Below are 27,293 nucleotides of genomic sequence, written 5' to 3'. Positions count from 1 at the left end.
GCTCCAGCAGAGTTGTGAATGGAGAGAAGACTCTCCACCAGGTTAAATCTGATCTTCCTGGACCTGGGGTTACAGGGTGAAAATGGCACCAAGGGCATCAATGCCAGACACAAGATTCCTCTAAGTGAGAAAGATAGAGTTTGGTGTTGGAAGCACAGGAATGCCGCTGCATTGGTAAGAGGCATGGTTGATGCAAGGTCAGTTCTAGTGACATATAAAGTTTGGGTAGGTGTGAAGGTCCTGAACAAGCATGTGGGCCATATGAAAGCTGCAAACTCACACCCAACCATCAGGTCTTGAGGATACCACATAATCTGAAATGGAAATGCCAAATATCGCTGCATTGACATCCTCGCCACATGAAGGAAGAATGGATTTCTTCAGAGACACTCCAGATGTAAGAGGCGAGCTACTGTGTGTTCCATTCCATCCACATCAGTGGCAGAGATGGAGGAACCTATTCCAGTGCTAAAATGCTTCAGGAGGAGATACAGAAGAAAAAGAACTGGTTTATGCCTTCAGACTCAGAGGAGGAGGAATGCAGTGATTGTAATGAGATCAGCAAGGTGGGCCTCAAAGAATGTGAGTTCACTGATTGGAGCTGTTAATCTGGTCCAATCAGGGAATCCTGGCTGACAGATATAAACAGGCATATCAGACACCCTGTTTGCTCTGAGGGCTGGCTCTGAGGGAGCTGGATCAGTGTCAAGGTCTCCACGTGTTAATAAAGGATGACTTGGTGACAGTTTAATGGCGTCTGTCGAGTTATTTCAATCTCACAAAAGATACCATTAGAAAATCTCTGTCCATTATTCAAAGAATAATAATTTGAATGATGGAAAATTTTCATTCGGAGTTCTGCTAGTTCCTTGCAAAACTCCAGCAATTGAGGGGGAAAGCAGTCCAACTAATTTTTGCAATTCCCAAATATTTCCATACAATGCAATATCGGACATAATGCCAGTAAGACCTAACTGTTGGCTGGTTTATGGATATGATTAATGGATAAGAAAATATATCATGAAACATTCTCCAGCAATTGCACCACAGTAACACTAGGCACTAACAGGCTGCATTGGTCACATTGTTGGTCGTACCCGCTGAAGCAGGCTCCTCAAATAGATGGAAACCCTGCCAGGAACCACACACTGCATTTCCAACAATTTTTTTTGTGTGTTTCTTTTAAATATTGGTACTAGATAAATAAACAAATTACAGTTTACCTTTGTAAGTTTCATTTCCAGTAAATGGTTACTTTGAATCCTTGAATCGAATTGTGCAACTTCTTTGGCAGATGATTTTACTTTGGCTATGATTTTTACGTAGGAGAATACTATTACAGCCGTTGGAAGTACAAGGCAAAAGAAGAGAATGCTCAGAATGAAGACCTGTCCACCCACAGAGACTTGTGCAAGCCACCAGTTCAGAGTGCATGATGTACCAAAAGGCTCAGGAGCGTAGTCTCCCCAGCCAACGAGGGGAATAGTGGCCCAGAATGCAGCATAAATCCAGGCGAAACCCAAACATACGAAGGCATGCCACCTTTGAAACCAAATACCTGAAAAAGTATTAATATAGTTGTTATAAATTTGGGTTGAATGACTGCATTCACACAAATTTAAACTTAATGTTTTACTTACCATATTGTAAATGGCAAATTTTCAGATACCTGTCCAGACTTACAATTGTTATCGTAATTAAACTACCACATCCAAAGAAAAACCCTGACCATCCATGCCAGCGACAGCCAATCCAACCAAAGATCCATCGATGAGCAAAACAAGAGCTGATCAGGAAAGGTTTACCTCCAACTGAAAAATATACATGTATCATTCATATAGACTGAATAAGAATAGGATACATATCACTTATTATTTTAGGGAAGCAAGTACATTAAAAGCTTTGTCATTCTGAAAAAAATATTCTTTCAAAGTCTTGACAAAATAGCCCATTAAAAAACCATTAGTGAAAAGATTTAAAATGAATAATTTCATTAATTTTATTGCCAATTGGCAGTCAGTCCCATATGCTACTATAGACAGCCAAGATCAGCATTGGCCATTTTCATTGCTGGTACAGGTAAAAATGAATTGCAGAGCCCCTCAAAATTATGCAAATGGAATTTTCATGGAAAATGTTGCTTGGAATGTGGCAAAGATACCAGACAGACACAAAACCCGATCAATAACTTTATGTCAACTTTCCATCTATGTAGAAAATTTTGCTTCTGGTGTCAGCCAAATTAGGAGGGAGCTAGATAATTTTTTCTTTTGGTGAAAGTGCTTCAACACTACAATTGGTTAAACCCCAGATTTACATCTATAGTATAATTAATGCATGATATTGGAACATTCTTTGATTCAGTCTATAAAATACTGAACTAAACATAAAGTAGTTATTGTATGTAATTTAATGTTTAAAACAGATATACACTAATCTCTAGGAATAAGAATCGTCTCTGCATGTATTATGTTTTGAAATGAGGTAGCACCTTTCATTCCACACCAATGCTCAACATGAAATGCTATTTCTCTGCAATTCTGTCAATGAGTAAACTTAAACCCATGACTAAGAATTAACATTTGACCATTAAAAATAACTAGAAGAGCTATTAAAATGAACTTCAAGTCAATCTATATATTTGGCTGAATTCCCATTTTGTCTACTTGGCAGCGGATGTCAGCACAAATGTGATTTATGAATATTATCGGTGAAATTTACCAGAAATCTGCATTTTGAAAAATACTGCAAGAAATTCATTATAAAACATTTTATACGAATAAATAAATATCCACTAGATGGCAGAAACTTAAATTAAAAGGAGCACTGTTGTTTTTCCGTGAGTATTGAAGAAAACTCAGTTTCTGGACAGATTTATCTTTGCAGCCTTGATACTTGCTTTTGCGCACAGTGATGGGTGTGGAATGGGAGTTAAATTTCAATTCTCTGAAAGTGAGTTGAAATTATTTACATCTTGAATTAACAAGTACAATATAATGTAAACATTCTTCAGCCTGATATTCATGATATACTGTAGAAATGCACCCAAGAGCTCATCAGAATTATTTAAACGACTCTAAGCCATCAAGCTCAGTTTAGACGTGGGATACAACTTTGCATAACGGCATTATCTGCCCCATTACGTTTCTACTGTTTTAACTGTTCACACAATATCGAAGTTTCAATATCTGTTGCTGTATAAGACTTTTCAAAGTAGCTTTCACTAGTTTTGAATAAAAAATTGGAAACTTAAGCGTCCAATATAGCCCAATGCAGAGGGTATAAAATATAAAAGTAGGATTTTTTTTACTATAGTTATACAGGCCATTGGTTAGCTGACACCTGAAAACTGTATTTAGTTTTAGTCTCCTTATTTAAGAAAGGATAAAAATGCATTAGATGCAGTTTGGATCAGATTCAGTTTCTCGATTGATATTTGTAATCGAAGGGTAATTTTTGAGGAAAGGCTGGATAGGCCGGGCTTGGAGTTTCAAAGACGAAGAGGTTATCATATTGAAATGTCTAAGATCCTTGGAGAACTGATACAATGTTTCCCTTTGTGGGAGAGAGGTGAGCAAGGAGTCATGGTTTAAAAACAGGCATTCCCGTCTGTCTCCCTTTTAACAGAGATGAGAAGGATTTTTTTCTCTGAACGCCATGAGTTTTTGGAACTCTCTTCACCAAACTTATGAAAACTTTAAGGCTGAGGTTGATAATATTTTGATTGACAATGGAGTCAAAGGTTATCAGGAGACAACCTGTAGGCTGGCAAGGTGGCACAGTTGTTAGTACTGCTGCCTCACAGCACCAGAGACCCAAGTTCAGTTCCACCCTCAGGCGATTATCTGTATGGGTTTTGCACATTCTCCTTGTGTTTGCATGAGTTTCCTACGGGTGCTCCAGTTTCCTCCCACAGTCCAAAGATGTACAGCTTGGAAGAATTAGCCATTGGGTTATGGGAATAGGATAGAGGCATAGGTCTTTGGAGGGTCATTGTAGACTTGATGGGCCAAATGACCTGCTTCCACACTGTGGAGATTCTAGGGGTTGGACAGGAAAGTGGGGATGAGGTTACAGTCAAACTAACCATGATCTTATTGATGAGAGCAGCAGGTTAAAGGGACTAAATGACTTACCCTGCTCGGAATTCATTTTTACGTATATTACATCATAAATTTCTCTATGATTGGTCATAAAAACCTCATTGTATGAAATGTATTACATGATTTTCATCAGTAGATAGCAGTACTAAATCACATAATACACATCACTTGTACTGTTGCTGTGAGCCCCTTAAAATTGCTGCAATGATTGAAATTCTGCCTCCAGTCTCTGGGTCCAGACTTGATCCAGGGAAAGTTCAGCATAAAATAATGACAGGATCATGAAACTATAAACTGACTTTGTAATTGTCAGACAGAGTACATTTTAACAATTACCAAACTGGCTAGTACAAAGATGAAGAATGGACTATCAGGGCAACTCTGTTGCAGAACCTTACAGCATTGCGGTTTATGTTGAATTCTAATGGTGATCTTAAATGTGGACCTTTTGTTAGAATAATCCACATTGATCCCACTGTCGTGAAATATCCTCATAATGTTGCATCTTTCTTCAAATACTCATACAATTCACTTTTAAAAAGAAACAATGCTATCTGCCTTAACCCTTCACTCTGTTAAAATATGATCTCAGAAGATCTGGTTAAATGAATCTTCCCTCACCTCCTTGCATGCTCTCACTTGTCATTTTAAATTAATGACTTGTTGTCCTTGACTGCCTAATCAACTAATCTTTCCCTACTCACTATCAAAATACTTTGCTTGCCAGTCTCATCCGTTATCATTGTCTTGACAGTCGTTCAGATCAAACTTTGCAGAAATTGGATAAACAGCTGTTTATTCCATTATTCAGGGTTTCATAGGTCTTCCACTAAAGTTACAACGGGACAGTGGGAACGACCACATAACTGTGACTTCTTTTAATAATTTTCCTCAAATCCCCTCCCCACAAAAATCAGCTTAATACAATTTAAGCTCATTAACTCCACACACTTCAACAAGATTCCACTCATAGTGTCTTCACCCCAAATTAATTAATGTTGCATGCCATGCCTAATTAATGTTGCATGTCATGCTTGATTACTCAGTTCTTCTATATTACCTGCCATACAAGCAATTAAATTTCATGGGACTATTTATGCCATGTTAACAGTGAGATGGGCAAGAACATGAAGAGAAAAAAGAAAAAGCTCTTCAACACAAAATAAATCATGAAAAAGCACGAAAAATTGGAGTCTGAGAAATAGCTAGACAGAAATAAAAAGACAGTCAGGCTTCTTCAGATATTAAAGAAGAAAAACTGTTTGCTGCTCCTCATTAGTGTGTTCATTGCAACTTTGGCCCTTTGGCCTACTGATAGCTCAATCCCAAATTTCAGTGACTAAGCAGTTAAACATTCAAGCTTACCATTCATGCTTATAAAAAAAGTGAACTACACTACTGTGGTGGCGAACTTCAAAGCAGCACTCATTAACGAAAACAGAAGTGATCAAAGATTGTCCAAACTTGGAGTATAATCCACAATTTATGATTTGTGACCCTAACAAAACACAATTCAGAAATAAACTTACCTGCCATCCCAAAATCACAAATTGCCAGGTTAATTGTCATCAGTTCCGCAGGTTTCAATTTTTCTTTCCGTTTGATTGGCAAATAAATCACATATCCATTTCCAAATATTGATATGAATCCTTAATAAAGAACAGACAGTAGATTTATAATTTTCCCATTGAGAATAATATCATTTCTGTACATTTATCCAATACAGCTAGAGATAAAAGTTTCTGTTCTGCGTTTTTCATGGACAAGATAGGGTGTAAAGTTGTTACTCAATAGGAAGATACGCCAGAAAGGAGGTGATAAATTTCTGTTGAATAATATAACCTGAGATGCAGCCCAACTCCCTAAAGGTGAAACAGGAGATTTTTGACATAGGTGCAATCTAAGTAGATGTGTCTGTTAAAGGTAGGTGATAGCAAAGCAGTAAAATTATAGCACAGATGTTCCAAATATATTTATTGGATCACGAAATTGTTCTCAGAATAAAGACGGAACAATATATAAATTTATTCTTATGACCAATATAAATGGCATAGTTGGTCAGTGAAAAACATTAGGCCAGCCATTTAAATACTATAAGCACAAAAGCAGATCATCTGTTCTTGCCTGTCTCATCCGTTGCTACTCACCAACAAGTAACAATCAGAAGTGTAATAGATTATTCCCTACTTCCGTACATGGGTACAATTCAAATAACACTCATGAAACTTGATACCTCACCCCACCGAACAGCTTGATCATTCACTGCCTCCTCCTCTGATGTTCAGTAGTAGCTGTGTGTGGCAACTACTACACTGCGCTGCATAACGTACCATGGCTCTTTTAACAGCATCTTCTAAACCTGTGATCTATACCAGCTACAAAGGAGACGTATGGAATGAAAGATTCCCTCCAAGCCACATGCCATCCTCCAACTGATCTATATAATCTTTTCTTCATTATTTTTTAACTGAAATTCCTAGAATGCTGTTCTTAACAGAATTCTTGACGTACTTATCTCACTTGAACTTGTGATTGAGGGGTGCAGCTCACTACTACCGTATCAAGGACAATTAGAAATAGGTAATAAGTGCTAGCCTACCAGCATCCTTTGAATTAATACATAAAAATATTTATATCATCTCCGTTGGAATCATTAATTCACAACACTCTTACTTCTTTCTGAAGCGATCTTGGTTTCTAAGTTTAACTCTCAAATAAATAATAGAATCTTTAACAATATAGTACAGCCTCTCTTCAAGTCCTATAGGGAAGTCTTGAAACGTAATATTTTGTTTAATTGGTAACAGTGTCACCAATCATCAAAACCAAATTCAAATACAGAGGACAAAGGTCAAATATAAACATTCAAAATGAAAGTCCTTGGATAAAGCTGATTTGGAACAACAAATGATAAGCAATCATAATTAGCATTAGAAAGTTTAGAACATCATGAAGATCACACAATCTCACTAAAGATCAGTTTCCTGTGGATGGCTGGTGTTCAGAATAATTAAGCCACAGGGAAATATCAAAGGAAATTAATGGACCATACCTTTATGCCCTTTTTAATAATCACATGATTACTAATGCATCAATTCCAAAAGATGTAAGTTAAAGTCCTATTTTATTTTTCAAGTCAACAAAAATTAACCCATGATAGTATATGAAGAATAGATGTCTGAGTTAATCTTTTCTCAACTGCCAGCCCCAAGGCACAGGAGCAGAAAATTTCTTTGGGGATATTTTATGGCTAGTAAAGGTAGATCCTAGGAGATGACTCCTGAGGGTGCACCTCTGTCCATGTCTACCTGCTGCTGTCCATTTCTTTTTTTTCCCCATTTGTTCTCTTCTGCTGTTTCAGTTCCACCAATTCTTTCGATGGATTTCAAGCTGAATTTCAAATTAACTGTTAATTTAAATGGTCTCGGTTTGTTTGTTCAAACCTCACCCTCAGGTTTACCTTGGGAGATCTGGTAAAGATCGGAAAAAGACCTGGAGAGGACGACTTTATCTTAACCTTGGCTTTAAATTCCTGGATTTCCCTCATCATTAAGAAAATGTTTCTGCTCTGGGATATGTAAGCTATACCTTGAAACTCCACTTCTGTCCCTAATTTGCTATTCTTTCATGGATATTTAACAAAACTTGTATCTGTTTACAAAGTTTCCCCGTCACCTCTGATTGAAAATCTTCAGTCTCCTGCCAAACCTGAGATTGGAGACTGGTCTGACTGATTTTGCATCTTCAATCTGTTCCTGGCCACCTGGGTAAAAGAATCAATACCTACTGCTTTTGGATTTTATAGTGCCCTACAACTTCACCATGATCTTTCAAATCCTGGAAATAATTCGGTACACATCCTGCATTCTTATTTTTATGAAAATAATTCCATTGCCACACTATCTAAAAATTGTTTCTTGGCTTCACTCCTTAGATCTGTCTTCTAATTTGGAAAACAATTCATCAATCAACTACGTTTCAAGACTTCCCTATAGGACTTGAAGAGAGGCTGTACATCCATAACAACTCATCAAAAAAAAAGAAATGGACAGCAGCAGATAGACATGGATAGAGGTGCACCCTCAGGAGTCATCTCCTAGGATCTACCTTTACTAGCCATTAAATATCCCCAAAGAAATTTTCTCAAACCTACCTGATGTCATCATTATCCCACCAAGAGATTTCTGGATTTAACTCTGGACTCCTTCAGATGATCACCCTCTGTTTTCTGTTTACTGTCAAATTGTAATGTTTAGGTAACTGGTCCTATGTAACTTGAGCTTTCCAAGTCCATTGGTGTGAAGTATGGCTGCTACTCCACACCCAGGTCTATCATTCTGTTTCCACTTTAGTTTTACCCTCATTGACCCATCTTTTTATTCATCAAGCATCCTTACAATTCTCCCCTCTAACGCTTTTGACTTCCCTTCTGTCACATTTCTATGGCTACTGAGTTGCTTATCCCATTCACTTTCAAGTCTATTATTATAGTAATTGGAATGATGTCAGTAATGAAATGACTCCCTGCCAAGCAGAGACCAGCAGATAGATAAGGTTGCTGCCCAGTGACTCGCTACGAAAATAGTCCTCTTTTCCAGAGACCCTAAACTTTACAGAGTGACTCTGACAGTAACTGCCCCTAAAGTCCAATGCCAATGCTAGAGGGTTTGTTCTTCCTCTTGCCAGACCCTACTGATTCATGGCACTGGCACGGCTGCAGAACTGCAGCCCTCTGATTAGATTGGCTGCTCAGAGAGACAGGCTTCTTTCCTTAACTGGGTGGTGGTCCAGACAGCAATATTAGACACTGCTAGTGAGATTCTTTCTACAGTGTTGCCATGCCTTACATGAGCTTGGAATCTGTGTTTGGACTTAGTTGTAGTGATATGCCGGTAAGTTCCAGCCTAGACCTAGAATAGAACTTAAAGTGCAAGATGGCGACGCTGGATGGGTAGGTAGTGTTCGAGCTCCTGAGCTCGTCCACTTTTGGCTGGCAGCAGGGTTTTCTCTCTCTCCTTTCATTTTTGCTTCCTGTTCCTTGTCTTTCTTCATTTTCAAAGCCAGAATAGTGTCAGTGCAGCAGCTGCAGCATCAGCAGCGTGGATCAGAACTCCTAGCGGCAGCGGCAGTGCCGAGAGTGGGCAGCCCTGGCTGCGGTATGCCTGCAGCCTTGACTCTTGTTGGTGGCGGACAGGACACTGGCTGCTGTCGTGGCGATGCTCAGAGCAGGGCCTTCCGGCTGCAGTAGACTTGGTGATGTAGGTGAGGTGGCAGCAGCAGCAGCAGAGCCAGGGTTCCCTGGGGCATAAGTATCGTTGCTACTATCCCCGGAGGAGGATTACTGAGGCCTGGGATGCCTTGCAGAGTCCGTGCAGAAGCCCCAGAGCTGTGCTTGATGTTCAATTTGAACAGAAGATGAACTCGAATTAAGTCATTTCATTCTTTTCGCAACTCAAAATAGCGCTGGATTGTGATAAAACACTTTTCTAGTTATATGTGACAATAAATCGTTTATTCATAATAAAACACTTCAGGATATCAAGAAGTCATGGAACATGTAACATAAATGCAAGCCTTTATCCTGTCCGAGATCACGGTTTTCTTAAGCATCACATGCTTTTGAAAATATAAAAGCACATTATGTTATGGGAGAGATGCTGAATGGGCAGATCATTTAAATAATCAAAGATTTTTAAGTCTGAAATAAGTCAGCAGATAAGATCGGTAAAGAAATCTTTGTGAAACATTAACTGAGCTTCGAGAGTACGCTCAGATTTTTTTCATAAACAGGGTTCAAGGTTCATTTTAAAAGTGTTAATAAATCCACAGCTTTCTCCAAGGGATTTTCTGCTGTCTTCCTTGTCTCATAAATGGTTGCATTCAGAGAAAAATTTAGAACATAGAAGAGTGCAGCACAAGACCCAGCCTTTCAGCCCATGATGTTGTGCTGAACATGACATCAAATTAAAGGAATCCCCTCTGCTGCCCTTGGTCCATATCAGCCATTCCTTGCATATTCATGTGCTTATCTAAAAGTCCCTTAAGACACCCCTATTGTATCTGCCTCCACCATCATCTTTGGCAATGCATTCCAGAATCCTAAAATTCTATGTAAAAAACTCACATCTCCTTTGAACTTTACCACTTCCATTTTAAATACATGCCCCTAGTATTATACACTTCAATTCTGGGAAAAAGATTCTGACCATCAACCCTATCTATACATCCCATTATTTTACAGACTTCTATTAAGTTTCCTCTCAGTCTCTGCCACTCCAGAGAAAACAATACGAGTTTTTCCAGCCTGTCCTTATAGGTTATACCCTCTAATCCAGGCAGCATCCTGGTAAACCTCTTCTGTACCCTCTCCAAACCCTCCAAATCCTTCCTGTAATGTCGCAACCAGAATTGAATGCAATACTCTAAGTGTGGTCTAACCAAAGTCTAATATAGCTGCAAAGTGACATCCTGACTCTTATAGTCAATTCGCGAACCAATAAAGGCAAGCATGCTGTACACTTTCTTTAACACCTATCTACTTGTGTAACCACTTTCAGGGAGCTATGGATTTGAATCCCAAGATCCCTCTGTACATCAATGCTGTTCAGGGTCTTGTCATTAACTGTATATTTTTTCAGAACATTTGATCTCCCAAAGGGCAGCACCTCACAGTAAACACCATCTGCTGTTTCTCTGCCCATATCTGCAATTGATCTATATCCTGCTGTATCCTTTGACAACCTTCTACACTATCCACAACTCCACTAATCTTCATGCTGTCTAAAAACTTACTAACCCACCAATCTACATTTTCATTCAAGTCATTTATACATATATAGCACAAACAGCAGAATCCTAGTATGAATCCTTGCAGAACACCACTAACCACAGACCCTTCCACCTCTGCCCTCTGCCTTCTCTGACCAAGCCAGTTCTGAATTCAAGTAGTCATGTCGCCGAGGATCCCATGCATCTTAATCTTCTGGATGAGCCTACCATGAGGGACCTTGTCAAAAGCCTTACTAAAATCCATGTAGACAACATCCACTGTTCTACCCTCATCAGTCATCTTTGTCACCTCCTCAAAAATTCAAACCCAGTTAGTAAGACCTGTCCTGCACACAGCCACACTGACTATTCCTAATTAGGCTATGCCTTTCCAAATGCACATAAATCCTATCCCTAAGAATTCTCTCCAGTAGTTTCTCAACCACTGTTGAGAGACTCACCTGTCTATAGTTTCCTGGATTACATCATAGAATAGAATCATAGAATCCCTATAGTGTAGAAACAAGCCACCTGGCCCAGCAAGTGAATATCGATCCTCCCAAGAACACCCCACCCAGAACCATCCCTCTATACTTTCCCTATAAGCCTGCATTTCCTATGGCTAACACACCTAACTTACACATCTCTGAACACAATGGACAATTTAACATAGCCAATTTACCTAGCCTGCACATCTTTGGGTTGTGGGAGGAAACCACAGCACTTGGCAGAAACACATGAAGACACGGGGAGAATGTACAAACTCCACACAGAATGTAGGCTGAGAGTGGAATTGAACCCGGGTCCCTGGCTCTGTGAGGCAACAGTGCCCCTTTTTCCCTTTTACTCTTCTTGAACAGAGGAATAACATTTGCTAATTGCCAGACCTCAGGGACATCTGCTGTGGCTAGCGAGGATATAAAGATCTTGGTTAAGGACCCAGCAATCTCCTCTTTTGCCTACCTGGGGTAGATACCATCTGACCCTGGAGATTTATCCACCTTAATGCTCTTCAACAGACCCAACATCATTCTTTCTTGAACTCAAAATGCCCTAGCATATTAGCATGCTCCACACTAATCTCACTCTCCTCCATATCCTTTTCAGTGAATACTGACACAAAGTCCTCATTTAGGATTTTACCCACATCCTTTGCCTCCAATCATATGCTCCTTCCTTTATCTTTGAGTGGTCCTACCTTCTCCTTAGTTATCCTTGTTGTTTTAATGTAGGTATAGAATGCCTTGGGATTCTCTTTAACCGTAATTGCCAAGGTCATTTCATGGCCCCTTCTTGCTCTCCTAATTCCTAACTGAGTTCTTTCCTGCTTTCTTTATATTTATCATGGGCTCTGTCCGATGTTAGCTTCCTAATCCTTATATATGTTTTTTCCTTTTGACTAAATGCACAATGTCCTTCGTTATCCAGGGGTCCCTTACCTTGCCGCTCTTGTCCTTTCTCCTTCCTGGAACATGCTGACCCTGAACTCTAATCAGCCAGTTTTTAACAGTTCCACCGGATAACAGCTCCTCCCAATTAACAGTCCCTAGCTCCTTGTAGCACTGATGTCATTTGCCCTCACCCAATTTAGTTATTTCCCACAAAGTCCTGGCTTATCCTCATTCATAGCTATCTTAAAACTCAAGGAGTTATGAACACTGTCTCCACAGTGATCTGCCACTGAAATGTCAGTCACCTGGCCAGTTTCATTAGCCAATACAATGTCCAGTGTAGCTCCTCCTATAATTGGAGGGCCCATATATATTCTTCATTTATAACGAGGTAGATCTGAACTTCAGCTTCTGGTATCCTGTTTCCAACTAACCCAAGGCAACCCCCAACCAGCTAGACCTTCTGCTACTCTGTCCAGTTGTAGCCAAAGAAATGGAAGCTCCAATATTCTGATTTCCACCTTATACATTCCTTCTCCACAAACAACAACCTATCTATAAAACTGGCACTGCAAACTGACTGATCATTATCCACATCACTCAGTTTCTAACTTCTGACAGAGATCATCAACCTGAAATGCTGAGTATTTCCTACATTTCTAGTTTTTATTTGAGATATTGTTAATGCCTGCTTTAATTGTTGTCTGTTGGACAATCTCTTCAGATGGCATGGAATCGAAATTCAGGAGAGAGATTATGACTCAGAATTATCATAATGGTTCCAACTCTTAAAAGGACAATTTATTAAGATAGAATGCATAAACTTATTTTATATTGTCCTAGTTTTAGCAGTTTGAGGCTGAGTGGGATCCAATTGGCACATTCAATAAGGTAGATACTGCGAAACCAGTAACTTTGATATTGGAGTCCAGAAAGAGGAACAGAAAACGTAAAATCAGAGGTTGCCATTCAGAACTCAAATCAGAAAGCAAATTTTCATACAGAGGACAGTGGAAATCTGGAAGTTGCACTCCACAAAAGTGGCTGAGCATACGAGGTCTATTTTTAAGGCTCATTTTTGAATGTTAAAGAATCTGAGCTAAAGGACAAGAATTGTTGAGATACCAGACATCTAAGTTAACAGAAGAGTGAAGCAGGCTTGTGGAGCTGAATACCTTACTCCTGTTCCTAATATCCTGTAACTACATAACTCTGTCCTATCCCAATTTTTGCAATCACCAGTCCCTGCTCATTCAAAGAACACTGATATGGTTTCACCCCAAAAGAATTTTGCTGCTTCATCACTTTAAGTGAATGCGCAAGCAGTAAAGCAATCATAAATGGTGCTATTTTGTTAGTGAACTGGAATAGTTAAGCAGTTAAATCTGTAGAAATAAAGATAAATTAAATTGAAGTAAATCTGTGACTCCCTTGTCTGCTCCGCACTCCCCACCAACCCCACCATACCCGGTACTTTTCCTTTCAACCACAGAAAATGCTACGCCTGCCCCTACACCTCCCCCCTCACCACCATCCGAGACCCCAAGAAGACTTTCCACATCAGCAGATGTTCACCTGCACATCTGCTAATGTGGTATATCGTATCCACTGTTCCTGTTGTGGCCTCCTCTACATCAGGGAAACCAAGCAGAGGTGTGGGGACCACTTTGTAGAACACCAGTGCTCGGTTCACGACAAACAACTGCACCTCCCAGTCGCGAATCATTTTAACTTCCCCTCCCACTCTTTGGATGACATGTCCATCCTGGGCCTCCTGCAGTGCCACTACTATGCCACACGAAGGTTGCAGGAAGACCAACTCATATTTCACTTGGGAACCCTGCAGCCTAAGGGTATCAATGTGGACTTCACAAGCTTCAAAATGTCCCCTCCCCAGGCAACATCCCAAAATCTGCCCAGCTCATCCCCGCCTCCTTAACCTGTCCGTTCTTCCTCCCACCTATCCACTCCTCCCATCTCAAGGCCTACCCCCACCTCTGACCTACTACTCTCACCACCCCCCTTGATCTGTCCATCCTCCCTGGACTGACCTATCTCCTCCCTACCTCCCCACCTACACTCACCTTTATTGGCTCCATCCCCGCCTCTTTGACCTGTCTGTCTCCTCTCCACCTATCTTCTCCTTTATCCATCTTCCATCCGCCACCCCCTCTCTCCCTATTTATTTCAGAATCCCCTTCCCTTCTCCCATTTCTGAAGAAGGGTCCAGACCTAGAATGTCAGCTTTCGTGCTCCGCTGATGTTGCTTGGCCTGCTGTGTTCATCCAGCTCTACAAGTTGTTATCTCAGATTCTCCAGCATTGGCGGTTCCTACTATCTCTGTTGGTATGATATGCTTTGATTGTTTGCTATATGTTAGCGAACAAGCTATTCTGCTATTTCAGACTTATGTAATCTGTATTCTGTGTTTATAATTGTCATCGTAATTACTGTAGCTGCTACAACAATTCGGGTTTCTCAAGGTGAGGTAGATACCTTTATATTGGAATGTCATATATCATAATAACATCTAACAGTCTTAAAGGTAGACTGTCCACCTGGTCTGGAATCTATGTAATAACATGGCAAAATGTGATGCCATTTAATATAACTCTCAAAGTAAATGCTCTGATAAAGGTTAGGTTTTAGGAAATGATCTGATACTTACAAAGCTTTAATCACTTCAAATGCCTGTTCTGTGACAAAAAAAAAGACACAGTTCTGTCCTAAATTGTCTTAGTTTTTTAACATAAAATGTCTTAAGAAAAGTGTGTATTGAGAAGTTAAATTTGAAATTGAGTTCTGTAGATGGTTTTGTATGTAATTCTTGCGATTTAGTGTATAAGTGTATGTTGCAATGGTAACTTGTTAACTAACATTACTTGTCTTTATTTAATTATATAATGACTTCTAATCAGAGAACTTAGCTTGTACAAATTACAGGAAGAAAGTAGGCTTGACTCCTTGCAACCAAATGGTATGGTCAAACAAGAATTCTTGTAAATCCTGTGGCTCCTATTTTTCCAGATAACAAAGAAAGACCTTGTAAACCATAGCATTACCCTTTCGAAGTGGCTGACATGTTAAGGAATGTTAATAACAGTAGGTGATATCTTTAAGATGACCAATACCTTTAAGCGACCAGTCAGAAATTGGACACATACCACTTGGTCAATCCAAGATTAATAATCTGCTGTTTGTACATTGACAAGCCAATCAAAAGTCAGGAATCCCTGAGCCACTACCATTAACAGAGGTAATGGCTGCCAAGGGTTAATATATCATAACTTTGAGCAGCCAGATATGCAGGAAGGGCATGAAAGAAGATTGACTTTAGTCAACAATACACTGTAAGATCAAATGCCCAGTCACCTGGAAGTTTGCACTGGTGTTCCAAAATGGATGGAATACTTTTTCTGCCTTTATTAAATAACAGTCTTTTGTGTTTATTGTGATAAACTGAATACAATTTGTGAAGTCATGCTCAAACTCTGAGTAATTTTGTAACTAGGCAGAACCGAAAGACACTTAGATTAGCTTCCCAACACTGTTTGTAATTACAACTGACTTAAGTCTTAGAATGACAATTAAATTGCTCACTCTAGATCTTACACCTCAGTTTTCAGCCCTCTAAAATTATCCTAGAATCAACAGGATTGTAAAGATGAATCCCTTAGGCACAACTGCCAGAAACCCAGAGCTCCAAATAAGAAAGTAGCTTCAGACTAAGGCTTTGCTGAGATCAGAGTGTACAACAGTAAATACTGCAAAGAGAACTGAAGGGAGGGCAAGCCCATGGAGAGGCTCTGCTTTCAGTTACCAATATCAGATCTATATATCATCAGTACCTCAGTCTGCTTATATTGTCTACCAAGCAATCTCAGTGGCTGATGGTGAAAGGGATAGAAAATAAACAATTAGGCCAGAAGAATGTGTCCAATACCTGCTTCTACATGCATGACTAGGATTCACGGAAAGAAATCCAGCCACAGGCGAAACAGTGGTGAGTCTCAAAACCCTTTTCTGTGATATCCCTGCTAAAGTACCATCTAATTTAGAGTGAGGAAAAGCCAGCTCGATACATCAAAGGAACAACAACAACACAACTGAAACAGCACTTCACCTTTGATCTCTGTCTAAAATCTTAATACCTCATTCAATATTTTGCATCTTTTCTGCGGGGATGATAGAGCCACAGTGCACTGTCTATCAGAATGTCACCATTATTCTTCAATACGGGACCAGTAGTTTAATCATGAGTCAACTTTGACAGGGAAAATAATGTGTACACCTCATCTAAGTAAGTGTGATTATTCAGTGCACACTATTAACTTATTAGCAATTCAAGCATGGATTTTGACTGGTGGTCATAAACAAGTTCCAAAATAAAAGCAAGCAATTCACATTGCTTTACCTGTGATTATTAAGTAAATTCCTGCTATTATATCAGCTTCCCAGGAAAGTTTTGACTTGAACAGATCTTCATGAAGAGAGAGAGGAAGATCAGTAGTGAGAGGAACTGTATCATTGTCATTCGATGACATCCTAAAGCAATGTTACCTTAAATGAAAACAGAAAACCATTAATCATTTCCAGAAGCAAATTATGTTTGGAATCTACAACAATATCCTTTTTAAGTTATATCCGATTTGAACTGTATCCTAAATTGTAACAAAATTGTCTCATTCATTATCCCTGTGCTTCATGGGTGGCATTCCCTCTAAGTCCAATAGTGCCTTGAATTTAAAATTCTCACTCTTGTGTTCATATTCCACCCAGCCCCATGTTCAGGATAAGCTTAGTCAACCTTGTCTGGACTACCTCCAAAGTTAGTATACCTTTCATTAGATGGGGCCCCAAAACTGTTCCAGTTACCATCTGTCTAGTATAATAAAATGTGAGGCTGGATGAACACAGCAGGCCAAGCAGCATCTCAGGAGCACAAAAGCTGACGTTTCGGGCCTAGACCCTAGACCGAAGGGTCTAGGCCCGAAACGTCAGCTTTTGTGCTCCTGAGATGCTGCTTGGCCTGCTGTGTTCATCCAGCCTCACATTTTATTATCTTGGAATTCTCCAGCATCTGCAGTTCCCATTATCTCTGATACTATCTGTCTAGTACCTTCTTTCGTTTCAGTAAGACTTCTCTATTTACCTGCCCCATTCCTTTGAAATAAAGGCCAACATTCCATTTACCTTCCCTATTACCTGCTAAAATTGTATGGTAGATTTTCTGAGATTTTTACAGTACTCCCAAATCTCTCTGCTGTGGCTTATGCAGTCTTTTTCCATTTAAATAAAACTCAGCTCCTATCTTCTTCCTGCCAAAATGGATAACTTCACAAAATCCTACATTATATTCTATGTGCTTTTGCCCACATACTTAATGTATCTATATCCCCTGCAAGACTTCACCATTCATACTGCTTAACTATTTTTGCGTCATCTGCAGTCTTGGCTCTCAAGCATTTAATTTCCTCATTCAAGTAATGAATATATATTGTTAAATAATTCTGGCCTCAGCACTGATCCCTGTGCCATTCCACTAGTTACAAGTTGCGAAACTGAAAATGCCCACCTTATCCAAACACTCCATCTTCTATTAGTTGCCAATCCTCTAGCGATGCAAATATACAATCTGCAACATCATGGGCTCTTATCTCTTTAAGAATACTAATGTGTGATACCTTATCAGATGCCTTCTAAAAATGCAAATATATTGTCGTATATCCACTACTTCCCTGTTATCTATCCTGCTATCAAACAACTTTAAAAGATTTCTCAGGCATGAAATTGCTCAGATGCTGCTTGATCATATGTTGTATTTTAAATGCTCTGCTATTACAACCTTTAAATTAGATACCAACATTTTCCCAGTAACATATTAAGTTCACTGGTCTGTTATTACCTGTTTCCTTCCATTGTTAAATAAAGTTATTACATCGGTAGATAATAGGAACTGCAGATGCTGGAGAATCCGAGATAACAAAGTGTGGAGCTGGATGAACACTGCAGGCCAAGCAGATTTTTTCTGATGAAGGGTCTGGGCCCGAAATGTCAGCTTTTGTGCTCCTAAGATGCTGCTTGGCCTGCTGTGTTCATCCAGCTCCACACTTGGTTTCTACATTGGTAGTTTTACAGTTTTTTGGGGCTTTTCCAGAATGTAAGGATTCCTGAAAGATTACTAGTAGTTCATTTGTTATCACTGTACCTAATTATTTTAAAATCCTGGGAAGCATGCCATTAGGCCTGAGGGACTTATTGATCTCCAGCCCTATTTGTTTTTCTAACACATTTTCTCTAGTGATAGTTATTGTAGTTATTTCCTCTCCTTATTTTTCTCCTGGATTATTTAGTAATTCAGGAGTGCTATTAGTCCCCTACTGTGAAGACTAATGCAAAGTATTTATTCAATTCCTCTGCTATTTTCAGGTTGTCCATTTACATGCCACCGCTATCTCCTGATTTATGCTTAGCCCTACCGAATAGTTACTATTAGAGGATCTATAGACCACTTTTATTGGTGTCTTCTACCCTCTTTATTTCTTACCTCTACTCATATGAATTCGGTATCTAATCCAGGATTGTTTCTTAGTATTGTACTTGTTCCATCCCCACTACCTTCTCCTTCCTGTCCTTGGAAAGTTACACACCTCCCAGTTTTGATCTCCTTGGAACTCTGTCTCCATAACTGCTCTAAATATGCCCATTTACCATGTGTTAGATCCATTAATTTACTTCTTAGTTTTGAATACTGCATGCATTCAAGCAAGGAGCCATTAATTTTGCCTTTTTACTACCTTTCCCCCTTTGACAATATTTATTGCCATTTCTTCATGTTTGTGCATTCTGCCCCTTCCCGTCCAATTCTGGATGTTGTTATCCAAATAGCAGTCTTGTAATGCTGCCATAGCCTCTTGCTTTGTAAGCCTATGAAGTGGCAATAACCATACAGGGTAGATGTTACGGGGTCTTTAACTTTCCAAATATTGACTGGAAACACTAAAGTTTGAATACTTTAGATGGGTCAGTTTTTGTCCAATGTGTGCAGAAGGGTTTCCTGACACAGTATGTAGATAGGCCAACAAGAGGCGAGGCCACATTGGATTTGGTACTGGGTAATGAACCAGGCCAGGTGATAGATTTGGAGGTAGGTGAGCACTTTGGTAATAGTGACCACAATACGGTTACGTTTACTTTAGCGATGGAAAGGGATAGGTATATACCGCCGTGCAAGAGTTATAGCTGGGGGAAAGGCAATTATGAGGCAATTAGGCAAGACTTAGGATGCATAGGATGGGGAAGGAAACTGCAGGTGCTGGGCACAATTGAAATGTGGAGCTTGTTCAAGGAACAGCTACTGCGTGTCCTTGATAAGTATGTACCTGTCAGGCAGGGAGGAAGTGGTTGAACAAGGGAACCGTGGTTTATTAAAGAAGTTGAATCTCTTGTCAAGAGGAAGAAGGAGGCTTATGTCAAGATGAGGCGTGAAGGCTCAGTTAGGGCACTTGAGAGTTACAGGTTAGCCAGGAAGGACCTAAGGAGAGCGCTAAGAGCCAGAAGGGTCATGAGAAGTCTTTGGCAGGTAGGATCAAGGAAAACCCTATATCTTTCAATAGGTATGTCAGGAATAAAAGAATGACTAGAGTAAGATTAGGGCCAGTCAAGGACAGTAGTGGGAAGTTGTGCGTGGAGTCCAAAGAGATAGGAGAGGTGTTAAATGCATATTTTTTGTTGATATTCACACAGGAAAAAGACAATGTTGTCGAGGAGAATACTCAGATACAGGCTATTAGACTAGACGGGATTGAGGTTCATAAGGAGGACATGTTAGAAGTTCTGGCAAGCATGAAAATAGATAAGTCCCCTGGGCTGGATGGGATTTATCCTAGGATTCTCTGGGAAGATAAGGAGGAGATTGCAGAGCCTTTATCTTTGATCTTTACGTTGTCATTGTCTACAGGAATAGTGCCAGGAGACTGGAGGATAGCAAATGTCTCCTTGTTCAAGAAGGGGAGTAGACACAACCCTGGTAATTATAGATCAGTGAGCCTTACTTCAGTTGTGGGCAAAGTGTTGGAAAGGATTACAAGAGATAGGGTTTACAATCATCTAGAAAGGACTAATTTGATTAGGGATAGTCAACACGGTTTTGTGAAGGGTAGGTCGTGCCTCACAAATCTTTGAGAAGGTGACCAAACAGGTGGATGAGGGTAAAGTGGTTGATGTGGTGTATATGGATTTCAGTAAAGCACTTGATAAGGTTCCCCATGATAGGCTATTACAGAAAATATGGAGGCATGGGATTGAGGGTGATTTAGAGGTTTGGATCAGAAATTGGCTAGCTGTAAGAAGACAGAGGGTAGTGGTTGAATGGGAAATATTCATCCTGTGGAGTTCTGTTACTAGTAGTGTACCACAAGGATCTGTTTTAGGGCCACTACTGTTTGTCATTTTTATAAATGACCTGGATGATAGTGTAGAAGGATGGGTTAGTAAATTTGCTGATGACACTGAAGTCGATGGAGTTGTGGATAATGCGGAAGGGTGTTGCAGGTTACAGAGGGACATAGATAAGCTGCAGAGCTGGGCTGAGAGGTGGCAAATGGAGTTTAAAGTGGAAAAGGTGAGGTGATACACTCTGGAAGGAGTAGCAGGAATACAGAGTACAGGGCTAATGGTAAGATTCTTGGTAGTGTGGATGAGCAGAGAGATCTCGGTGTCCATATGCATAGATCCCTAAAAGTTGCCACCCAGGTTGATAGGGTTGTTAAGAAGGCGTACAATGTGTTAGCTTTTATTGGTAGAGGGATTGAGTTTTGGAGCCATGGGGTCATGTTGCAGCTGTACAAAACCCTGGTGTAGCCACACTTGGAGTATTGTGTACAGTTCTGGTCACTGCATTATAGGAAGGATGTAGAAGCATAGGAAAGGGTGCAGAGGAGATTTACCAGGATATTGCCTGGTATGGAGGGAAGGTCTTATGAGGAAAGGCTGAGGGACTTGAGGCTATTTTCGTCAGAGAGAAGAAGGTTAAGAGGTGACTTAATTGAGACATACAAGATGATCTGAGGATTAGGTAGGGTAGACAGTGAGGGCCTTTTTCCTTGGATGGTGATGGCTAGCATGAAGGGGACATAGCTTTAAATTGAGGGGTCATAGATATAGGGTAGAGGTCAGCGTTAGGTTCTTTTCTCAGAAAGTAGTAAGGATATGGAATGCCCTCCCTGCAGCAGTAGAAGACTCACCAAGGGCATTTAAATGGTCATGGGATACACATATGGATGATAATGGAATAGTGTAGTTTAGATGGGCTTCAGATTGGTTTCACAGGTCGGTGCAACATCAAGGGCCGAAGGGCCTGTGCTGCACTGTAATGTTCTATGTTCTATACCTCTAAGCCAGGGGTCCCAGGTTCAACCCCACCCTCTCTAGGAGTGTGTAGTAACACCTCTAAACAGGCTGGCTAGAAAATATCAACCTTTTCCCTCACCCAAACCCCTTAACCTCTTAAATTAGTTTAAAGCCCTAGTTATTCAATTCATCAGGACACTGATCCCAGGTTCATGTGAGCCCACCCCACTGGAACAGCTCCCATTTATTTCACTATTGGTGGCAGTGCGTCATGAATTGAAGCCCATTTCACCCACATCAAACTTTGAGCCATGTATTTAACTCCTTGACTTTATTTACACTCTGCCAGTTTGTGACTGACTGAGATAGTAAGCCAGACATTAGTGCCTGCTGTCTAATTTAGTTCCTAGCCGCTCAACACTTTCCGCAGAACCTCCTGTCTAGTCATATCAATGTCGTTGGTACCAACATGGATGACAACAATGAGAGGCTGGATTCACCGGGATTTTTTTCCTGTAGATTGTTGGAGGCTGAGGGGTGATGTTGCAGAGGTATATAAAATCATGAGGGGCATAGATACGGTCAATAGTTAAGGTCTTTTCCCGAGCGTAGAGGGGTTCAAAAATAGCTTTAAGGTAGATAGAAAGATTTACAAGGGGCCAAAGAGGCCCCTTTTTCATACAGGGTGTACATATGCAGAAGGAGCTGCCAGAGGAAGTGATAGAGATGGGTACCATTACAACATTTAAAAAACATTTGGACATGAACCAGGAAAGTTTAGAGGAATATAGGCCAAACACAGGCAAATGGGTGTAGTTCAGTTTGAGAAAACCGGTCAGCATGGACAAGTTGGATCGAAGGGCCTGTTTCTGTGCTATATGGCTCCATGACTCTAAATAGATTCCCCCCTAAATTTAAGTTCTTCTCCAGCACTGAGGATTCCTATGAATGAATTTTAAAAACTCTCATCACAAATTTGTGACTTTTGCACAATTGTAGGGATCGACAGTCCTCAATCCTCTAACTAGCACTCTTGACATTCAATGGCATTACTATCACAGAATCCCCTGCCATCAACATTCCCGGGACTATCATTGACCAAAAACTGAACTGGTCTAATGATATACATGCAGTGGCTACAAGCTACAAAAGCAGGTCAGAAATTAGGAATACTGCTGTGAGTAACTGACCTCCTGACATCCCAAAGCCTGTCCACCATCTACAAGGCACGAGTCAGGAGTGTGATGGAATACTCCCCATTTGCCTGGATGGATGTAGCTCCAACAACACTCAAAAACTTAACACCATCCAGGACAAAGCAGCCCACTTGACTGGCACCACATCTACAAGCATCCACTCCCTCCACCACCGACAGTCAGAAGCAGTAGTGTGTACCATCTACCAGGTGCACTGCAGAACTTCACTAAAGATCCTTGGAAGGCACCTTCCAAACCCATAACCACTACCATCTAGAAATATAAGGGCAGCAGATACATGCAAGTTCCCCTCTAAGCCACTCATCATCTAGGCTTCAAAAAAAAACTGCCGCTCCTTTACTTTCATTGGGTGAAAATCCTGGATGATGGCATTGTGGGTCAACCTACAACACGTGAACTGCAGTGGTTCAAAAAGGCAGCACGCCACTGCATTCTGAAAGGCAACTAGGGATAGACAATAAATGCTTGCCCAGCCAACAACACCTACATCTGATGAATGAATAATTATTTTCTTAAGTTGCTATCCCTAGGCCCACATACCTGCCTCACCTGCAGTAACACCCTGCTATCCCTGATCATATGCTAATTTTGAAATACCTAGGCTAAGTGATGTGACTGGCCTGTGAAACAAAGTGTCCAGGTAAATTTCCCTTTCCTGATGTGTGCAATATCTCCAACTCTGACTCCAGCTCCTCAAATCAGATCCAAAGTTTGTCAAACTTGTATGAGTTTGCTCTGAATCACATAGGCATCAAATTTCTACCACATGTTGCAGCAGCAAACATCACCCATCCTACCATTACTATCATATTTTATTTAACTTATTAATTAATGATTCTAGGTTTCCTACTCTTTACACTTTACTGTAATATTTTGTTTATAATTAAAAAAGTATCAATTTTGTACTTAAGTTGCTACTTTTAAGAAAGTAGAGAAAACACTTGAAATCTAAGCACAAATTGACTTTAAAAATATTCACCAATGATCTACTGACCAATCAGCTTCTTTCCCTGCACTCCAGTCACATTTTGGTTCATGAAATCACTCCACTGTTGGCCTCACTGAAAGTCAGCCTCTCAATCCATTTCTTTTATCCTGTCCCACTTACCTCTTTCTCTGGAAAATTAACTTCTTGAACTCAACCTTACTGCCCCTCTTTGCACTAAATTAAACCAAACTGCCAACAGTTTAAGTGACTTTGTCTTCGTATTGCTGCACTGAAGTTTGCTGCAAACAGTCCATGCCCCTTGCTGACTCTGTTTGTAAGAATTATCCTTTTTATATGGATTTGGCCAGAGACAGCCTCATCAAAGTGACCAGCATCTCATTTAGACAAAGGAATTCACAAACAGGCAGCTACCTCCTTTAAATAGGCTACTTAACTTAGTTAAAGGGTATTCAATCAGACTTTAACTCTGCAACTGAACTTGGAAAGGATAACACTAGTTTAATTCCCACTTTGAACTCGTGCCTTCAGTGATCTGGATTTTATGTTTTGGAATCACTGCACTAATTTCTCTGTCTCCCTAAATTTATCTTGTTCTTTAAGACTATCCTTAAAACCTACCTCTTTTATGCAGCTTTTGATTATCACTCTTAATACCTCCTTTTGTAGTTCAGTGGCTCTTTTGAAGCACTTTGGGATATTTTAAGATGTTATTGGCAAGTTAATGTTGTGTTGAAATTCTTTCTGTGTGATTTGAAATGAATTCCTAAGAACTGGTCAACGGTAACATTTATTCTGTTTGCATTCATAATTAAAATCTCTGATCTATTAGTTTCACGAGTTTCACATTAAGAAATTTGGCTTTAGCTAAAGTAAATTCCTGATGTGAATGTCTTGTGGATTTCCACTGTGGATCAACAGCTGGTTCACGAACCAAGGTGGCAGTCTCTTCCCTTCATGGGTTTGTATTCTGCTGTGTAACAGGAACAAAGGAACAGGAATTGCTAATCCAACTCCTCAAGCTATTCCATCATTCAAGAAGATTAAGGTTGATATACATCCTAAATCCATCCACCTATTTGGTTTTCATATCAATTTATACACTTGTCCAATAGAACAATTTCAATTTCAAAGATAAACTTACTAATTAGCTAACATTTACTGTGTTCTGTAGAAGAACGTTCCATATTTCTACCACTCGTTGCGTGAAAAAGTTGTTCTTAATTTCTCTCCTGAATTGCCTGGATCAAATTGTGCAGTAATTTCCCCTTGTTTTGGTACCTCCACCAATAGAAAAGTTTATATCTATCCTATTAATTCTCTTCAAATCCTAAAAATAACTCAGTCAAATTACTGCTTAACTTTACATAGTCCACACAATATTAACCTATTTTATGTAACTTCTACTCATTATGTAACATTTGGACCCCTGGTAATATTCTGATGAATCTGCTTTGCACTCCTTGCAATATATTAGTGTTATTGTGCAACACCCCTGGCAGCGCATGATAATCTAGCTGTGGTCTAATTTCATTTGGAATTTCCAAACCGATAGCAAAACTTTCTTTCCTTCATATCCAAACCCTCGAGTGACAACAGCAAATGTTATACTAGGTTTTGTTTTTTTTTGCACCTGACTAATACGTTGCGATATTAATATTCAATCTGTCAGCATTACTAGATACTTTAACAAAGATACAACCTATTAATTGGTTTTATGGATGTGTGTTATTCATCAGAACGCCATGAAAGAGTTAGTAGGAAATTCCTGAGCAATTCCCGTCTACCATTTCAGCTTTGCTGGAAGTACCACAGATGGCCTCCTGTTTTCACTGAATTACAACACGCCTGTAAGCATACTATAAGCACACTATAGACCATTCTTTGACTCACCATCTAAAGAAATACAGGCTATCTGCCTTTTTGGTTTACTCTAACTTGACATATACAACAATAAACATAAAAACTTACTTCCAATGACTTTCTACAAATGTCACTATTTTATATCATGTCAGTCATGTAGTGTCAGCTGCTTAGGCTATAGGTCTTGGTGAGAATAAAGAAATTGCCGAGTGGAGGGAGATTGACCTCTGGAGAAATGACTGAATAATTAGAGCGTTGAACACTTTTGACATGTTGAATTGTGACAGCTCTGCTGGTCAAAACGTATCACTGTAGAAAAATTGTATACTTTCAAACTGTATAGGGTTCTATGTTTGGAGAAGACAGGCTCATATTTTTGAATAGAAGTGATTGCTGTATACTTGAATTACGAATTAAGAGCATGAGTTAGCCATTTGGCCATCACACCCAATCAGTGGTTAGATAAGATGATGAGAGATTTGAATGAGGCATCAATATCGGCGCCGCCTCTTGCTCCCCAGAGGAGCTCGAACAGTTCATCCACTTCACCAACACCTTCCACCCCAACCTTCAGTTCACCTGGGCCATCTCCAGCACATCCCTCACCTTCCTGGACCTCTCAGTCTCCATCTCAGGCAACCAGCTTGTAACTGATGTCCATTTCAAGCCCACCGACTCCCACAGCTACCTAGAATACACCTCCTCCCACCCACCCTCCTGCACAAATTCCATCCCCTATTCCCAATTCCTCCGCCTCCGCCGCATCAGCTCCCACGATAAGACATTCCACTCCCGCACATCCCAGATGTCCAAGTTCTTTAAGGACCGCAACTTTCCCCCCACGGTGATTGAGAACGCCCTTGACCGCGTCTCCCGCATCTCCCGCGACACATCCCTCACACCCCGCCCCCGCCACAACCGCCCCAAGAGGATCCCCCTCGTTCTCACACACCACCCTACCAACCTCCGGATACAACGCATTATCCTCCGACACTTCCGCCATTTACAATCCGACCCCACCACCCAAGACATTATTCCATCCCCTCCCCTGTCTGCTTTCCGGAGAGACCACTCTCTCCGTGACTCCATTGTTCGCTCCACACTGCCCTCCAACCCCACCACACCCGGCACCTTCCCCTGCAACTGCAGGGAATGCTACACTTGTCCCCACACCTCCTCCCTCACCCCCATCCCAGGCCCCAAGATGACATTCCACATTAAGCAGAGGTTCACCTGCACATCTGCCAATGTGGTATACTGCATCCACTGTACCCGGTGCGGCTTCCTCTACATTGGGGAAACCAAGCGGAGGCTTGGGGACCGCTTTGCAGAACACCTCCGCTCAGTTCACAACAAACAACTGCACCTCCCAGTCGCAAACCATTTCCACTCCCCCTCCCATTCTCTTGATGACATGTCCATCATGGGCCTCCTGCACTGCCACAATGATGCCACCCGAAGGTTGCAGGAACAGCAACTCATATTCCGCCTGGGAACCCTGCAGCCATATGGTATCAATGTGGACTTCACCAGTTTCAAAATCTCCCCTTCCCCCACTGCATCCCTAAACCAGCCCAGTTCATCCCCTCCCCCCACTGCACCACACAACCAGCCCAGCTCTTCCCCCCCACCCACTGCATCCCAAAACCAGTCC

General features: G+C 40.6%; 1 protein-coding gene across 1 annotated transcript in view; it reads right to left on the bottom strand.

Annotated features, from left to right (window-relative positions):
• opn5 (opsin 5) overlaps window positions 1-27,293 on the bottom strand; it is a 67,346-nt gene that overhangs the window by 32,062 nt on the left and 7,991 nt on the right. The window contains exons 2-5 of the mRNA XM_048531747.2: window positions 16,677-16,822; window positions 5,633-5,752; window positions 1,641-1,811; window positions 1,224-1,558 (exon numbers count right to left, since the gene is read on the bottom strand). Coding sequence (XP_048387704.1) covers window positions 1,224-1,558; window positions 1,641-1,811; window positions 5,633-5,752; window positions 16,677-16,806 — 756 coding nt within the window. The 5' untranslated portion in view covers window positions 16,807-16,822. The remainder of the gene's footprint in view (window positions 1-1,223; window positions 1,559-1,640; window positions 1,812-5,632; window positions 5,753-16,676; window positions 16,823-27,293) is intronic.

Source organism: Stegostoma tigrinum, chromosome 4 (genome assembly GCF_030684315.1).
Source record: "Stegostoma tigrinum isolate sSteTig4 chromosome 4, sSteTig4.hap1, whole genome shotgun sequence".
Taxonomy (NCBI): Eukaryota; Metazoa; Chordata; class Chondrichthyes; order Orectolobiformes; family Stegostomatidae; genus Stegostoma; species Stegostoma tigrinum.
This window is presented reverse-complemented; position numbering and strand designations above follow the sequence as displayed.